Raw genomic sequence first — 14,977 nt, forward strand, 5'->3', positions numbered from 1 at the left:
GGAACACCAGCTACACCAGGAACACCAGCTACACCAGGAACACCAGCTACACCAGGAACACCAGGCACACCAGCTACACCAGGAACACCAGGCACACCAGGAACACCAGGCACACCAGGAACACCAGGAACACCTCCAATGCCAACACCAGGAACACCAACACCAGGAACGCCAACACCGGGAACGCCAACACCGGGAACGCCAACACCGGGAACGCCAGCTCCTGCAGGCAGCAAGAGAGAAGCTGGGTTTGCTGAGAGGTGGGACGTGGAAGTAGGGCTGCTCTCACCATGGTGGTCCCCTGCCTCATCCCAGCAGCTGCTTGGGACACATGCCTAGTCCGGGGTCACCCAAGAGCTAAGAAGTCACCAGCACAGGGGCCGTTCCATGGGGGCTCCAGATGATGCTCATCATGGGGAGATGGAGCCTTGCAGCCAAATGGCATAGAGACATGGTTGGTGTCCCCCAGTATCCACATGGAAGGGCTGGGGGCTGTGGGCACTGATCAGACTGGAAACTGCCCAGAGCAGCCACAGCCTTGACCCTCTTGTGGTAGGGACGAATGCGGGAGGAGCTGTCTGCATGGGACACCACAGACACCCGAGGATAATGAGGTGGCCAGGGGGCTCCTTGAACGGTGCAGTGCTTACCATACTTAGCTGCCTTGGCTGCTGCCGCTGCTCCTGCTGGTGTCCCAACTCCTGGGGACAAGAGAGAGGGACCCTGAGCCACCTGCCCCTCACTGACTGCAGCGGGGAGAGTGCTCATGGGGACAGTCATGGGGACAGTCACCTGCCACCCCAGGGACACCTCCGACTCCGGGAACCAAACCAGGCACACCGCCGACACCAGGCACAAGACCTGGGACACCACCGACCCCGGGCAGCACCCCTGCACCTGGAGAGAAGCAGAGCAGTCAGAGCACCCCCAAGAGCTGCTGGGAGGCACGGTGTCCTCAAGTGGCATGAGATGGCGTGGGGCTACAGATCCCCCAGGCAAAGCTGGAAGCTGTAGCGGGCCCTGAGCTCCCAGATCAGGTGCCCCATGCACACCCCCTGGGGCTGCACCAGGGACCAAGGGTGGATGAGCTCCCCTAGCACTGCTGGCACAGGCATGGGATGCAGGAGGAGAATGCTTGCCAACTGCTGTGTTGCTCTGCAAGCACTGTGATGCTCACACGGCAGTGTGCATGATGCAGTGTCCCCAGAGCATGCACAAATCCGGGCAGGGGATTCCCAGCTCCCCAACCCTACAGCCCATGTGGCCACTCAGGAGTTGGTGGCAGCTGGCAGGACTGCGAGGTCCCCCAAGGACGGGCTCATCAATCCCAGCTGTTGCTGGGGCTGACGCATTTCCTCTGGATGCTCCAATGAGCGCGGGTTTGCTGCTGTGAAACTGAGTGCTTCTGCCAAGGAGCGGAGCAGAGAGCTGCAGATCTCAGCCCATCCCTCTGCTAAAGGACTGCAGTCCCTGGGAGCTGTGCATTTCTCCGTGCAGAGCTGTGGGCTGGGGGAGCGTCCCAAAAGCAAAGCGCCCCGCAAAGCCTCACCAGCAGGGCTGAGGAGCAGGGACTCACCATAGGCTCCTGCTTTCGCTGCTGCCTTCGCTGCAGCTGCTGCCGCTGCTGGGCCTCCCACTGCCAGAGCAGCAGGAGAGAGTCAGGAGTGTGGGATATGGGGGCATGGGGACACGGGGATGTGGGTCTCATGCCTCGGGGCTGAGCCCAGCCTCACCTCCAGCTCCTGGCACAACACCGACACCGGGCACCACGCCGCCCACCCCTGGGATGCCGCCAGCCCCAGGCAGGACACCGGCTCCTGCAGGAAGTATGGGGCATCAGCTCAGAGATGAGACAGCAGCAGCCCCCCCCAAGCCTGGAAGGGGGCACAGCCTCCCTAGTGGGGCCGTGAGTCCTGTGTGTGCCCACAGATGGTGGCTCACCATATTTAGCTGCCGCTTTTGCTGCCGCCGCCTGTGCTCCAACACCTGGGGAAGGACAGGATGAGATGCTGAGGAGATGAGGATATCCCCAGCACAGCCCTCCCTTTTCCCTGGGGAGGTGACACAGCTCTGTCCCCTCTCTGGCTACTGTGGGGCCGCCAGACAGTGCCAAGAATCCTGTCCAAACACCAATGACTTCCAAAGATATGCCAGCTCCCCATGCCACAGTCTATGGGTCCCAATCCCTGCACCCCCCAGAGCAGCCAAGGTGGGAGCCATACCTGTCCCAGTGGGGTACCCAGCCTTCCCAGCAAGAACCCCTGCTCCTATCCCACCTGGTCCAAGGCCTGCAAGCACAAAGAGAAAGCGCAACGAGGTCAGGAGCTGGGTGCCGGGGCAAGGATGAGGCAGACAAACAGCTCCAGCCCCATAGCTGAGGACACACTGGGGACACAGGGTCCGCGAGGAGCTACGACCGTGAAGCTACGAGCGCTCATCACAGGGCAGCTTACCATTGACGAAGGGCAATCTATAGCCACCTGGAGAGGAGAGAAGGCGCTGGTTAGCACCTGGCTGCCGGTGGCCGTGCCCGCTCTGCCTCGCGGTGTAGCCCCTCTTTGCCATCAAGCCAGCGAGCCCTCGGCACTGGGGCTCCTTCCCAGCCAAATCCTTTTTGGGGTGCAACCCCGCATCGTGATGGGGCTCTCAGAGGTCCCCCTCACCAAAAGCGAACCCCACGCTGAGGGCTGTGGTGCGTGGAGCTGGTTTCTGATACGAGCGTGTCTTTGCTGGAGCCTCCCTTGACCCCACATCAACAGTGATTCACCGAGAGCCCCACGGCGAGAGCCGTACCCGACCGGCTGCACCAAGCTCTCATGTGAGGCTTTAATTGGAATCAGGGCTTGGGAACTGAAACGTGACCTCACTGGGAGGTCGGCAAGAAGGAATCGGGGGATTACGAGAAGGAACATCGCAGCCGGGGAGACGGCTCCTTGAGAAAGAGCGGAGTCCCATTGCATGTGCCAGCATGGGGACACCTGGTGCACAACGTGGCGGTGACCACAGTCCAAGGAATGGTGACAAAGTGGCACCAGGGGCTGCACACCACGGTGGCCTGGTCCCCTGCTGGTACCATCACCCACAGACAGGATGAGACAGCATCCCCTCCCACAGCCAACATGTGTGCTCCAGACTCCCCCCTTCCCCCGTTAGCTGTTTCCACCAGCTGCCACGCGATGCTGGGAGCGCTCTGCAGGCGGTGGCTGTGAGCAGGGTCCCTGCAGGCACCCAGCAGCAGCAGCACCCCGCTCACCCCACAGCTGCCTGATGCCAGGTGACACACGAAGGTGGCACCAAGGGCCCAAACCTTTGGGATTCTGGGCATTTCTCTGGGTCCTCAGTGCCCCAGCACCCATCCTGTGGCGGCACAAGGACGGCCACCAGTGTCATCAGTGCTAACAGAGCAGTGCTTCTGGCATGGAAAGCCATTCTCTCTGACCTCAGGCCAGCTCGACGCAGTCCCCATCCCTGTGACATCAATGGGGATCCTGATTTCAGCCACAGATCAGCCTGCTCCCCCAGCAAACCAAGGACCCTTGGGACCCCTCCTGCTCCAGGACAGCCCAGGATCTGGCAGGGGCGTCTGGAGCAAAGCACCCTAAAAGGAAACTTCCCTCTGAAAATGCTGTTTTCATGTCTCCTTGCCCCTCCTGCCCTGCACACAGCACAAGGGATGTAAAGGCAAGTCACACATCTCAGCAGCCCCTGATGAACTGATCTGCTTCAACCAAGAGCCCCACACCACTGCAGAGCGACGAGCTGAGACGCACCCAACACCCAAAAACACACAGGGGGACAGAAACACCATCCTACCACACACCCTACAAGAGGTGGCACCACACAGGAGCCACGAGGATGGGGTCCGCAAGAGAGGGATGGGGATACGGCAGCCCCACTCTCTGCTGTGGGGCTCACTGCTCGGAGCCAGGCACAGCAGCTCCCCAGAAAGTGGGTCAGCCCCGTCTGGGCTTCGGGCCACTGGCGGGGCCGCCGGGACGTGGCCAGGTGCCTGCAGCAGGCACCCCATGAAAGGCCGTCTGGGGCCGGGCGGCCAGACGGCATCCGATCTGCGCAGGGCCGGGTCGCCCTAACGAGCGGAACGAGGCTCTGCGGGAGGAAGCGGGCGCTGGCCAAGTATTTCTGCCGTGGGCCCCGCCGGGGGAAGCTGCCGGGACTGGCGGCCGTTGCGGGGAGGGATGCGCCCCAGGGTGGGCTGCACCCCAGAATAACACCCGGGGACACATTTGATCCCGCATCCCCAGGATGAGGGGCCCCGCTGGGCTCTGGCTCCCATCCATGGCCTGGGTGTCACTGGGGTGCTGCTGGCAGCACCCCAGACAAGGCAGTGCCCTCCTGTCCCCACCGCTGCCACCCCGCTGCTGTCCCTGCGTGGCATGGGTCTGGCACCTGGCGCAGGGATGGGTGACAGATGACACCGGGGCGGCGCAGGTCGGGAGAGGGGTGCTGAGCACCCCTGGGCTGGCACTGAGCATCATATCTGCGGGCAGTGAGGAGGGAGCCCTGCCTCTGTCCCCACTGCCATCCTGCTGGTGGTGGCCTTGGCGAGGGGTCCCCAATGGGGGACACGCAGCCTGGGTGAGCGTCTGGTGAGCAACCCTCGGCCCCCAGGAGCCACAGAAAGCAGAGGGTCCCTGAAAGGATGTGCCCGGTGCTGGGAGGGAGCTGCGGACCAGCGTGGGGTGTCCCAGCCCAGCGTATGTCCCAGGGCCACCCAGGGCCACCGCGGCTCAGCCCGGGGCAGCGGGGACGGCGGCTCGTCCCCCTGGCCCCCACCCGCATCCCTGCTGGCTGTGGCCGCTTACCTGGGAGCTTGGGAGCTTTGATGGGATACCCCAGAGGGACACCGGGCTGCTGGCCTCCAAAGCCTCCCAGTCCTGCAAAGCCAACAGCAGATGCTCACCTGGAGCCTGCGCCCAGGTTGCCACCAGACCTTGCAGAGCGGGGTGCCCGCGGCACCCTGGTTCCCCGGCCACGGCTTGGAAAGCCTCTGAGGCACCTTCTGGTGTGGGGAGGCTGCTGTGGTGATGGAGAAACTTAAGAAGGAAGAGAAGAGCTGGGGAGAGAGAGGGGGCACTCACCGGGGATTCCTGCGAAGGCTCCTGCTCCTGGGGAGAAACAAACACACAGCCTTGAGTTGTGGGGCTCCCGGCAAGCCACAGGGTCCCACTTTGGGCTCAGCTGTGGAAGGGCTGGCACGGGAACAGCTTCAGTAGGGCGGAGGTGAGCCCTGGACCTGATGTGGGAGCAGGGACGTACCTGGACCTTTTGCCTTGACCCCGGTGCCGGTGGGAACGCCGGGCAGCACGCCTACGCCGGGGAAGCGGATACCTGAGGTGGAGCAGAGGGAACAGTGAGCACCCTGGGCAATGTGGGGCCCAGAGCCGTGCCCCCTCCTGCCTGCTAATGCCCAGAGATGAGAGAAAAAAAACCCTGGATTTGCCCTGAGGCACCTGCAATCAGCACCTCAGCCTTAGAATCATTCAGGTTAGAAAAACTGCTGTGTTGGATCACGCAGTGCAAACATCACCACGATGCCACTAAACATCATCATTCCGTGTGACATCTACACTTCTCTTGAAATCACGTCCTCCTTCCGTGGCTCAGCACCCCGGGCTGCACTGAGCCCCCCCCTGTGCCCAGCACCGGTGTGGTGGGAGGGGACACAAACTCCAACCATGGCACATCCCTGCTCCAGCCCCGTGGCACCAGGGTGGAGGTGGCTCCAGCCCCTTCAGCTGCCACCCTGCACAGGAATCCAGGCAGAAGGTTCCATTTCCGCCCATCAGCAGTTGGGATCCATTTTTATTTCAGGTTTTTTGTTAGGTTTTTTTTTTTTCCCTTTTACAACTGTCTTTCATTATAACTCATGCCATTTTCAGACATGGAAAGACATTCCTGACCAGCGACACACTTCCCATTCTGAGAGTGTTGAAACATCTTGTTTTCACAAGTTTTCCTCTACTGATTGCTTTGTGGTGAGGGATTCCTGTCCCCCTCCACCTCTCCTGCCCCCAGACTTAGCTCCATTCAGTGTCTAGCACTGATGCCACTTGTGCCCACACCACGTCCCCAGAGGCATCAAGTCCCCACCTTTGGCACCATGGAGATGTTGCTTTAGCAAACGGAGCTGGAAACTGTGGGGAGGGCAAGGAAAGGTGGGCAGGGAGCTGGGCAGGTGGCAGCAGTGTCCTGGTGGGGTTGGGCACATTGGGATGGGGATGCAAGGTCAGGACACAGCCAGCTACGAGGCCACCAGTGGGTCACCAAGGTGCTGCCTGGGGATTGGGACCCCCTTGCACACTAAGATGCTGCTGTGGGATGAGGTTCCCATTGCAAGTTTGGGTATTGCCACGAGGTGGGGATCCCCCCAGAGGTTGCAGTGCTGCTGTGGGACAGGGATGCCCTCAGAGGTTGTGGGGCTGCTGTTTGATGGTTTCGCCTTGCTGGTTGGGGTACTCCCATGCATGGGAACCCACTCACAGGTTGGGGTGCTGCTGTGAGACAAGGAACCCCTTAAAGAAGGGAGTTCAGCTGTGGGATGAAGACCTTGGACATAGAGGTGCTGCAATTGGATCAGGGAGTTGCTCAATGGTTAGGGTGTTGCAGTGGGATGAAGATCCCTTTAGAGGATGCTGTGGCATGGGGACTTTCTTGAAGGTGAGGGTGCTGCTCTTGGTTGGGTCCTCTTGAAGTCTGGGCTGCTGCTGTGAGATGGGGATATCTTTCCAGGCAGAGTTAGTGCCACTGGATGAGAACCCCCTCAAATGAAAGAGTGTTCCCATGGAATGGGGACCCGCTCAGTGATCACAGATGGGACCCAGCTCACCTGCTCCAGGGAGCACACCTCCACCTGGGAAAGCTCCGGGGATGCCAGCACCTGTGGGACAGGAGGAAGGCAGCAGTGAGCACCTGCCCAGAGGCGCTGCCCGCTGCCCCCAGCCCCATCTGGGCCATGCACCTACCTGGCACTTTGGGGGGCTTCCCCGCCGCACCAACCCCGGGCTGCACCGCACCTGTAGGAGCAGAAAGTCCTGAGCACCCATGCAGTGCTCCCACGGGCTCAGAGTGTGGCAATGGGGCATTTCCTACCTGGGACACCAAGGCCTCCTGGAACTCCAACTCCACCCACGCCACCGAGGCCACCAATTCCACCCACACCACCAAGGCCAGCACCTGGGGATGCAGGGAAAACGAGGGCACAGGGTGAGATGTCACCTTTGGGCCAAAGAAAGGGATGGCAGCAGGGACATCCCAAAGCAGCACAGGGTATGGATACTCCAGGCTGAGCAGGCAAACTCCAGAGCCCTAAGGATGCCCAAGCCCAGAGGTCCCCCCCACGGACACCCCCAGTACTCACCAGCTTTTGCTGCAGCCTTAAGAGCGGCCGCAGATGCAGCACCTGGGAAGGCTGCCCCGGGGAAGGCTCCCAAACCTGCTCCCAAACCTCCGACCCCAGCACCTGCGAGCAATAGCATAATCTTAGCGCCCACCTCCACAAGCACTCACCCTGCCCTACAGCACCTACGTGCAGCAGGAGGAGTGGGGTGAGCCCAGGAGCAGCACGTTGTCTGTAACCCAGGGCTGCAGCAGAGGTGAGGGGCAGCGAGCTGGCATTAGGCACAGCGAGGCAGCGTTAGGTGACATCTGCACGGGGACAGCTCTGCGGTGCCAGCCTGGATCGTGTCCTGTGCTCTGTCACCCCACATCCCCTAGGACACCCGCTCCTGTCGCCGCCCGGGGCTGCCCGGCTTAACCCCACGGGAGGACACGGCCACGAGGGTGGCCCCGCTGCCGGTTCACGGTGGACAAACCCTACGGCCGTGGGGAAAGGCCACCCGCTGTCCCTGGGGAGGCTGTCTGTGTAGGGGATAATCCTGGTTCGCGCTCACCTGGCTGCAGGCCAAGAGGGCCGAGTCCCCCGAGGCCACCGACCCCTGGAAAGAGAATTGGGCTGAGGAGGACGGCGTGGCTGCAGGGGCGCTGCGAGGGGACAGGGAAGGGGCGGAGCTGCAGCCATGCTTTCCCATCCCTATCCCGTGCTGCTCTGGCACCTGGGCCAGTCCGTGGGGTTCCCTGCCATCACCCCGGCACTTGCTCCCTGCGCAGAGCAGGGATGTGGCTGTCACGACAAATCGGGGTTCGTGGGATGGGTTTTTTCCCCCCCAGGAACCAGGGTCGTGATGAGGCGACCATATTTGCACCGTCCCAGCGGGATGCATTGGTCCGGGGGTCCCAGCCCACCAAGGCCCCAGGGATGGGCACATGGGGGTGGGGACAGGACTCAGACCGTGGCACGGGACGTGTGTCCCCATCCAATGGCCACCGCCGTCCCTTCCCGCCCCACCCGCCGGGCCACGAGGGGACGGAGCCTAAATGTTTATGGCTGAGGAATGAGTCCCTCCGGCTCCGGCCAGCGCTGCCTTCCAACATCTGGGGCTAATCAGCGCTCGCTCCCTCCAGGCGCAAATTCCACTGCCTTTGGCTCACGGCGCGGACACCGCTCCGGCTGGGGCTTCGCGGCTGCGCCGCGTTTGGTTTTAATTACGCCGAAATAAAGGGCCTTGTTTTTCTTTCCACAAGCTGAAATCTGAGTAAACGGAGGTTGCAGGCCCCCGCCTGGGGCTGGCGCTCCCGCGGCGCGGAGAGGGGACGGGGCAGGCAGCGCATCCCGCCCCAGGCACTGCGCTCCCCATCCCGCGGAGCATCCCCTGCGTACAGACAGTGGACTTCTCCATCAGCGCCCTGCCACCACTCATCCCCTCCTTTTTGGGCAGACGAGCCCCAGCCGAAGCTGCTCGACTAGGGGACTGCTGAGGACATCTGGGATATGGGAACAATTGGAGAGAAAGTGGCAGTGCTGAAGCCAGGGACAAGGGCGAAGGCACGCAGAGACATTGTGGTTATTGAGAGCTTGGTGAGCGGAAAGCGCTGGCTGGTGACAGGGAGCATCCCATGCCCACGGCCTCCTCCTGCATCCTGGCTGCTGGTGCAATCAGTGAGAGATAAAGGGAAGGTTCATACCTGGTTTGAGAGGTTTTCCTCCAGCCCCGAGTCCTGGGGGAGATGAGGGAGAGCAGTCAGGCACAGCATCCCCTGCAGTGCATTTGGGGACGCCGCAGGGTGCTGCCATGCCACCTCCTCCCTGTCCCAGGCAAGGGTCCCCAGCACTCACCTGCTCCCAAACCTGCTCCCAAACCTCCAACTCCAGCACCTGTGAGCAACAGCACAGTCTCAGCACCCACCTCTGCAAGCTTCCACCCAGGCCCCACTCATGCTGTGGGTCCTGGGGTGACAGTCAGATCAGAACCCCAAGGCTGCACGTAGCCAGAGCACTAAGGACAGGCTGTCACCCAGGACCTTCCCACAGTGGGGGCTGTGGAGGTGCCAGCTATGGGCAGGAGGCCCCAGCATAAGCTTGGCACAGCCCTTTGCCCACACCAAGGGGGCTGCAGCCACCCAAGGCTGAGTGTCCCCATGTCCCATGCTCCTGCCTTGCTGGTCTCACAGGTGTCCTGGGTGCCTCCTCAAGGGCCTGCCCCATCCCCACGGTACCCCCAACTGCCCACCTCTCCTTACCTGGGAAAAAGCCTCCTCCTGGGACTCCCCCTCCCGGGATAGCACCAGGGACCCCTGCAAGAAGAGAGACTCCGTTAAAACCCCCACAGGGATCTGTGCAGGACTGCAATGAGGACACTCCCTAGAGCAGAGTGAGCTCTCTGCCTGTCCTTGCACATCTCCCTGCCTCCAGTGCTGCAGTGGTGATGGGGTCTGCAGCTGCCCCAGGACCTGCTGTGGGTGTCAGCAGGATAACAAGCAGGCTGAGATCCAGCTCTGCCTCCCCAAACCATGCCAACTCCAAAACCCAATCCCACCCAATCTGTATCTCTTTGTCCATCCCTGCAAAGTGGAGAAGCTCCTCAGCCCCTCTGGTCTCAGAGGTGGCTGGAGTGGGGCACCCAGGTGGTGTTTGAGAGCCTTTGGGGTGGGTGAACTTCTCCCTGCCGAAGCACGTTCAGCAGATGGATGCTCCCTGCTGCATGGGGTACATGTGCGGGGTGCAGGATGGCAGGGGTCTCACTCAGCAGGGATGGCTGGGGTGCAGGAACGTGGTGCAGGGGATGCTCTGCTCCTGGATGGGCTTTCTGATCGTGAATAGCTTGAAAAGGGATTTGCGGTGTGGTGGGCAGGGTTGAGGAGCTCACAGTGCGCTGGGCAGGGAGGATTTGGGGCTTCTGAATCTTTGATGGCCAGGGGGGACCCTGCACCCCCAGGAGATTGGTGCATGCGGTGGCACAGCCCTGGGGCACATGGCATGCGAAGCCTCTGAATCAAGGGTGTTCCTTGCACCCTGCCACCCTGTGGGGCTCCGGGGTTGGAGTGCCAACCTTGCCATGCTGGGATGCACACGTATGTCAGGTGGCACACAGGGTGCACACACATGTGAAGGACACATGTGTCTGCACAAGGAGGATGCACACCCCTGTGCGCACGCACACTGGGGGACACGGGCCCAGCAGCATCCTCCAGCTGATGTGTTCCAGCAATGCCCAACAGCAGATTTGGCACCACGCATCCCCAAACTGGCCTGGGGCACAAATCCAGCTGTGGTGCAGCTGATGTCCCAGGGAGCAGAGCTGTCTCTGTCCCCGCTGACCACCAGCCCAGCCCAGCAGTGCAGCAGCCAGCCAGCACTTACGGAGCGGCTCCTTTTCCTGGCACATTCTCCTGCCTGCCCTCCCTCAGCCCCCCCCCCCCCCCCCCCCCCCCCCCCCCCCACCAGCTTGGAAAAACAAATCCCAGCTCCTTGCCTGTTTCCAAACATACACACAACTCTCATCCTCTCCACCCGACCTGCTGGGCAGCTGTGTGGGATACTCCTTTGGAGTCCCCAGGACTCAGCCCTCCGTGGGCAGGGTGGCATCTTTTGCTGGGGGAATGCTGTGCACTGTGGGGACACCCAGATCCTCTGCACCACCGCTGCCTGGCACAGCCTCATGGAGAAGGTGAGGGGAGGCAGCTCAGTGCCCTTTGAGTCCCATAAAGGTCTGGGGGATGCTGTGCAGAGGCCGTGCTCTTTGGTGCCTGTTCCAGCTCCATGCAATCCCAGTGTTTTGGAGGATTAAAGGGGAGGTGCTGGTGTTCGTGCTGGGGTCAGAAGGTGGATGTGGACCTCCTGCCTTGGCACCAGCCAACCTGGCTGCACAGATTTTGCCCAGAGCATCACAGAAGCCTGCTCCTCATGTGCTGCTGAGCAGGACCAGCTGTGACACCAACCAGCCCTGTGCTCCTGCACAGCTGCACTGCTGCACCACAGCCGTGCCACACTGCAGCAGCAGCAGTGGCTCTCTGGGGCTGTGTCTCCATGCTTGTCACACACCTGCAGCCCTGTCCCCAGCCTTGCAGCAGGGAAGCAGGCACTGCCTGTATTCTGATCCCAGCACAGGGGACCCTCCTTTGCCCCCTCCATCCCTCAGCACATTGGTGATGGAGAAACTGACTTACAGCCCCACTGGGGCTGGTGGGTCCCTGCGCTGCCTGTCCTGCTCAGAGCCTGCTGGGGGCAGAGGGAGAATTGCTCACAGGTCCCTTTTTCCCCCGGAACTGGGTTGTGTTTCCAACCCTGAGACAGGAGAGCAGGCGCTTAAATGCACAGCCCTGGCTGCAGGGGTTTGCTCACGGAGGTGCTTCAGGATCCAGTGTGGAACCTTGTTTATAGGAGCTGGACTTCTCTTCCACAGCTCTGCGCCATCTGGTCGCTGCAATAGCTGCACTGTCCCATTATCTGTTTTCTTTTGACCCCTCTTTCTGCTACCCGCACCGTTTATGTTTGACAGCAATTCCTGTTGGCCGCACACTTTCCACTACCCGCGCACTTACTGGCAGATCCCTTTCCAAGCAAGAAACGCAGATATTTTCTGTATTCAGCAGCTCATTCCTCCTCACATCCAAGAGCCTCCTGAGGACCACGACAGGACGGGAGCACACAGCCCTGCTCAGCCCCTCGCCCCATGTCAGGGCAGCCAACCCCGCTCCTCAGCAGCCTCCCCGGCCCCTTCCCACAGCCGGCTCAGCGCCCGACCGCTGCAGACATTTCCCTCTCGTTGTTTGCTTTTTTGGAAGAATGGGTTTTGGAAACATGCGGTTTCCAGGCAACTTTGAAGCCGTGCCCACATCCCGAGCCCACTGGTAGCAGCTCAGGAGGATGAGAGGAGAGGGAGGCTGTCACCACAGTCAGGCTCCCATCCGGACCCCAGAGCCCCAGCTTTCAGCTCTGAAGTATCTGCAGACAGGCTGCAAAGGTGTTCTGGAGTGAATTGTGCACCCTCAGAGGGTCTCCATGGGGTCAGGGTGCTGGGGGGGGCAGGATGCCAGCACATTTATTACCTGCATCTCTGGGCCAACCTCTGAACCCTGAGCCCACAGGACTGGGATGCTCGTGTCCTTCTGCCCTCTGTAAGGCATCGTTTTTGTGGGGAAGCACTGGAGGATGGGTGCCCCCCTCCATACGCTTCCCTTGGCACCTTTTACAGCAGCTTCCCTGTACAGTAGCCCAGATTCATCCATGGGACACTGCATGCCCCCACGGTGCCCAGAACAAACCAACTCCCTGGAAGAGATGCTGAGCTACCACTGGAGGATCCCAGATGCCACCAGCTCAGCCCCTCGTTGGGTCAGCACTCTAAAGGGCTTCCCCAGGGCGCTGGAACAGTCTGAGTGCACAGGGCTGCCCCCATCTCCATGCCCCCCAGCCCTGGCATATCTCAAATGCCCCTTCCCTGTCCAAACTGAAGCTGCAGTGTGTGCCATGGGAGGCAGCCCTGTAACCCTTCCAGGTGGATGCATCCTGAGCACCCACTGGTGCCTTTGGCTGTGCCCTTATCCCAGCTTGATCCCCAGGGGCTCGCAGAGCACAGTGCCAAGCAGCACACTGGGCTGCAGGAACAACGGTCATTTCTCTATAGGGAAATGTTCCCCAGTGTCCCCATCAGCACAGGGACTCCTCAGAGAGCTGCTCCCAGACCAGCCAACACCCCAGGACAGCATGCCAGAGGCTGGAGCACAGCCAGCAAATCCAACTGCTCACACACCACTGTGGGATATCACTCTGGGGCCAAAGCCATCCTGAGACTGCCCCAGCTGCCAACTGCATAGGAGCTGGCAAGCAAAGCAACCAGGGTGAAGGGAGCCAGCACAGAGCATCCCTGCCAGGCACAGGGAGTGGCCAGCACTGAGCTGCAACCCGGCTGGGACGGCTGCTTGGCCCCGGGCTGCAGCTCTCCAGGATCAGGCAGAGCAGCAGCTGTGCAGGTGCCTGTCACAGGAGTGACATTACGTGCATGGCTGGGGACAAGCAGCCTGGGACAGAGCAGAGAGCTGCAGGGCATCCGTGCAAGGAGCTGCTGGCTGCAGAGAGCTTCCCTGAGGGTTTTGCACTGGGCAGGGGTGGCACTGCCCGTGGGGTCCTGCCCTGCCCTGAGCAGCTGGCAGCGTGTGATGGCTGCAGCACTGTCCCCATCACCATCACTGCTGGTGCCCCATTCAGCCAGACGGGTGCCGTTCCCCCTCACCCAAGGCCCTATGGAGGCAGCTGTCCCACTGCACCACACAGTCCCTGCTTTCACCCACTTTTCCCGTTGTGAGCAGCCTTAAATCCTCACTCAGTGGCCCCGTACCCTGGTCACACACCTGCTGTGCTGCTTGGCCCTGTCCCACTCACAGCGGGATGCTCTGCCCAGGTACCCAGTGCCTTTTGTCCCCTGCCCATGTGCACATGTGCATGCACTACGGGGTGTCACACAGCCCCAGAGGCCGACGCTGCCGAGCCGGGGGGTGGATGACACCAGGGGGGGACACACAGCAACCACGACACCAGCGAAAGGCTTTGTCATGGCCACACGCTGTGCACACACGCAGCCCTCAGGCAGCCCCCAGCTCACACTGAGATCACAACGGGGGGGCCATGGATGCCAGCCCCCTGCCCTTGGCACTTACAGCCACTCCACATGCATGTCCCCAGCACCTGGGCACGATGTGGCACCTCGGAGCCACCTCCCAAAAAGCGCTCCGCGGTGCCGCTCCCAGGCGCTGTGTGCCACCATCGCACCCCGCAGTCGGGGAGGAGGAACCCGGCTGATCTCTGCCTGCTACCCCGGGCGTCCAGAGCAGGGCAGGGGCTGCCCTCCCCGGGGACACGCAGCCCTCGGCCGGGGCAGGACGCAGGGTCCCGGCAGAGCCCCTTCAGGCGCAGGGGATGGAGCCTTTTCGTTCCTTACCTCCTTGCTGAGAAGCCGGGAGGATGGAGAAGAGGAGGAGGACTCCGGGGAGGAGGGGTGCAGCTGCCTGCCTTGCCATCTCTTGAAGCAATGCCCCCGTGCTCTCGCAGTCAGTGTGTTTTATCCCAGAGCTGCTTAATTGTTGCTTCCAAGGATGTGAGGGGAAGGGGGGGTGTGGGGGTTGGAAGGAGGGAGGGGAAAAGGAGTGAGAGAAGGGGGGAGAGAGGCACAGGACACTACGTCATGACGAAAGGGCAAACACTCAGCCCTCTCCAGGCTATTGGGCTGCGTTGTTTTTTCTCTTTTTTCTTCCTTTTTTTTTTTTTTTTTTTTTGTGTGTGTGTGTGTGTAATTTCTCTCCCTCACCGCTCTCTCTCCAATTCTGGCGCGGCGCTGCCAAAAGTGCGGGGGGAGCTGCCAAAGAAGGCGGCCTGCGGCGGGCGGGGGGCGAGGGGAGCAGGCGGAGGGGGGAGCACAGAGCCCAAAAAGAGGGGGTGGCAGCGGGGGGTGTCACACCTCGGGGGCAGCAGGCCAGCGCCGTGGGGGCTGCCAGGCAAAAGGAGGGGCTGGAGGAGCAGCTTGGGTGTCAAGCGAGGGAGGGCAGACGTGGGGGATTGGGGTGCATCGGGGGGGTCTGGCTGCAAACCCCGCAGTGGGGAGCTGGGATTCTCTCAGCTCTCTCC

General features: G+C 61.6%; 1 protein-coding gene across 1 annotated transcript; it reads right to left on the reverse strand.

Annotated features, from left to right (window-relative positions):
- Positions 1–10: 10 nt before the first annotated feature.
- LOC122166565 (elastin-like) lies at positions 11–14,482 on the reverse strand. Its single transcript, XM_042830411.1, has 21 exons — positions 14,295–14,482; positions 9,598–9,651; positions 9,194–9,232; positions 9,043–9,075; positions 7,911–7,955; positions 7,379–7,480; positions 7,111–7,194; positions 6,984–7,034; positions 6,848–6,898; positions 5,278–5,349; positions 5,100–5,126; positions 4,824–4,895; positions 2,454–2,480; positions 2,223–2,288; positions 1,942–1,986; positions 1,734–1,817; positions 1,577–1,636; positions 793–897; positions 651–701; positions 78–223; positions 11–28 (listed from the first exon to the last, which is right to left on the reverse strand). Exons 1-21 carry the CDS (start codon positions 14,371–14,373, stop codon positions 11–13), a joined length of 1,311 nt encoding a protein of 436 aa, XP_042686345.1. The 5' UTR covers positions 14,374–14,482.
- Between the last annotated feature and the right edge of the window lie 495 nt (positions 14,483–14,977).

This window comes from Centrocercus urophasianus, unplaced genomic scaffold, assembly GCF_019232065.1.
Source record: "Centrocercus urophasianus isolate 14NV4802_14NV808 unplaced genomic scaffold, USGS_Curo_1.0 seq_33, whole genome shotgun sequence".
In the NCBI taxonomy this organism is placed as follows: Eukaryota; Metazoa; Chordata; class Aves; order Galliformes; family Phasianidae; genus Centrocercus; species Centrocercus urophasianus.

Coding starts and splice junctions, on each gene's coding strand:
- LOC122166565 (XM_042830411.1), bottom strand. CDS start 14,373: ATGGCAAGGCAGGCAGCTGCACCCCTCCTCCCCGGAGTCCTCCTCCTC. Junction 7,956..9,042: donor AGGAAAACCTCTCAAACCAG/GTATGAACCTTC, acceptor TTCTCTTTCCAG/GGGTCGGTGGCCTCGGGGGA. Junction 1,818..1,941: donor AAAAGCGGCAGCTAAATATG/GTGAGCCACCAT, acceptor TACTTCCTGCAG/GAGCCGGTGTCCTGCCTGGG.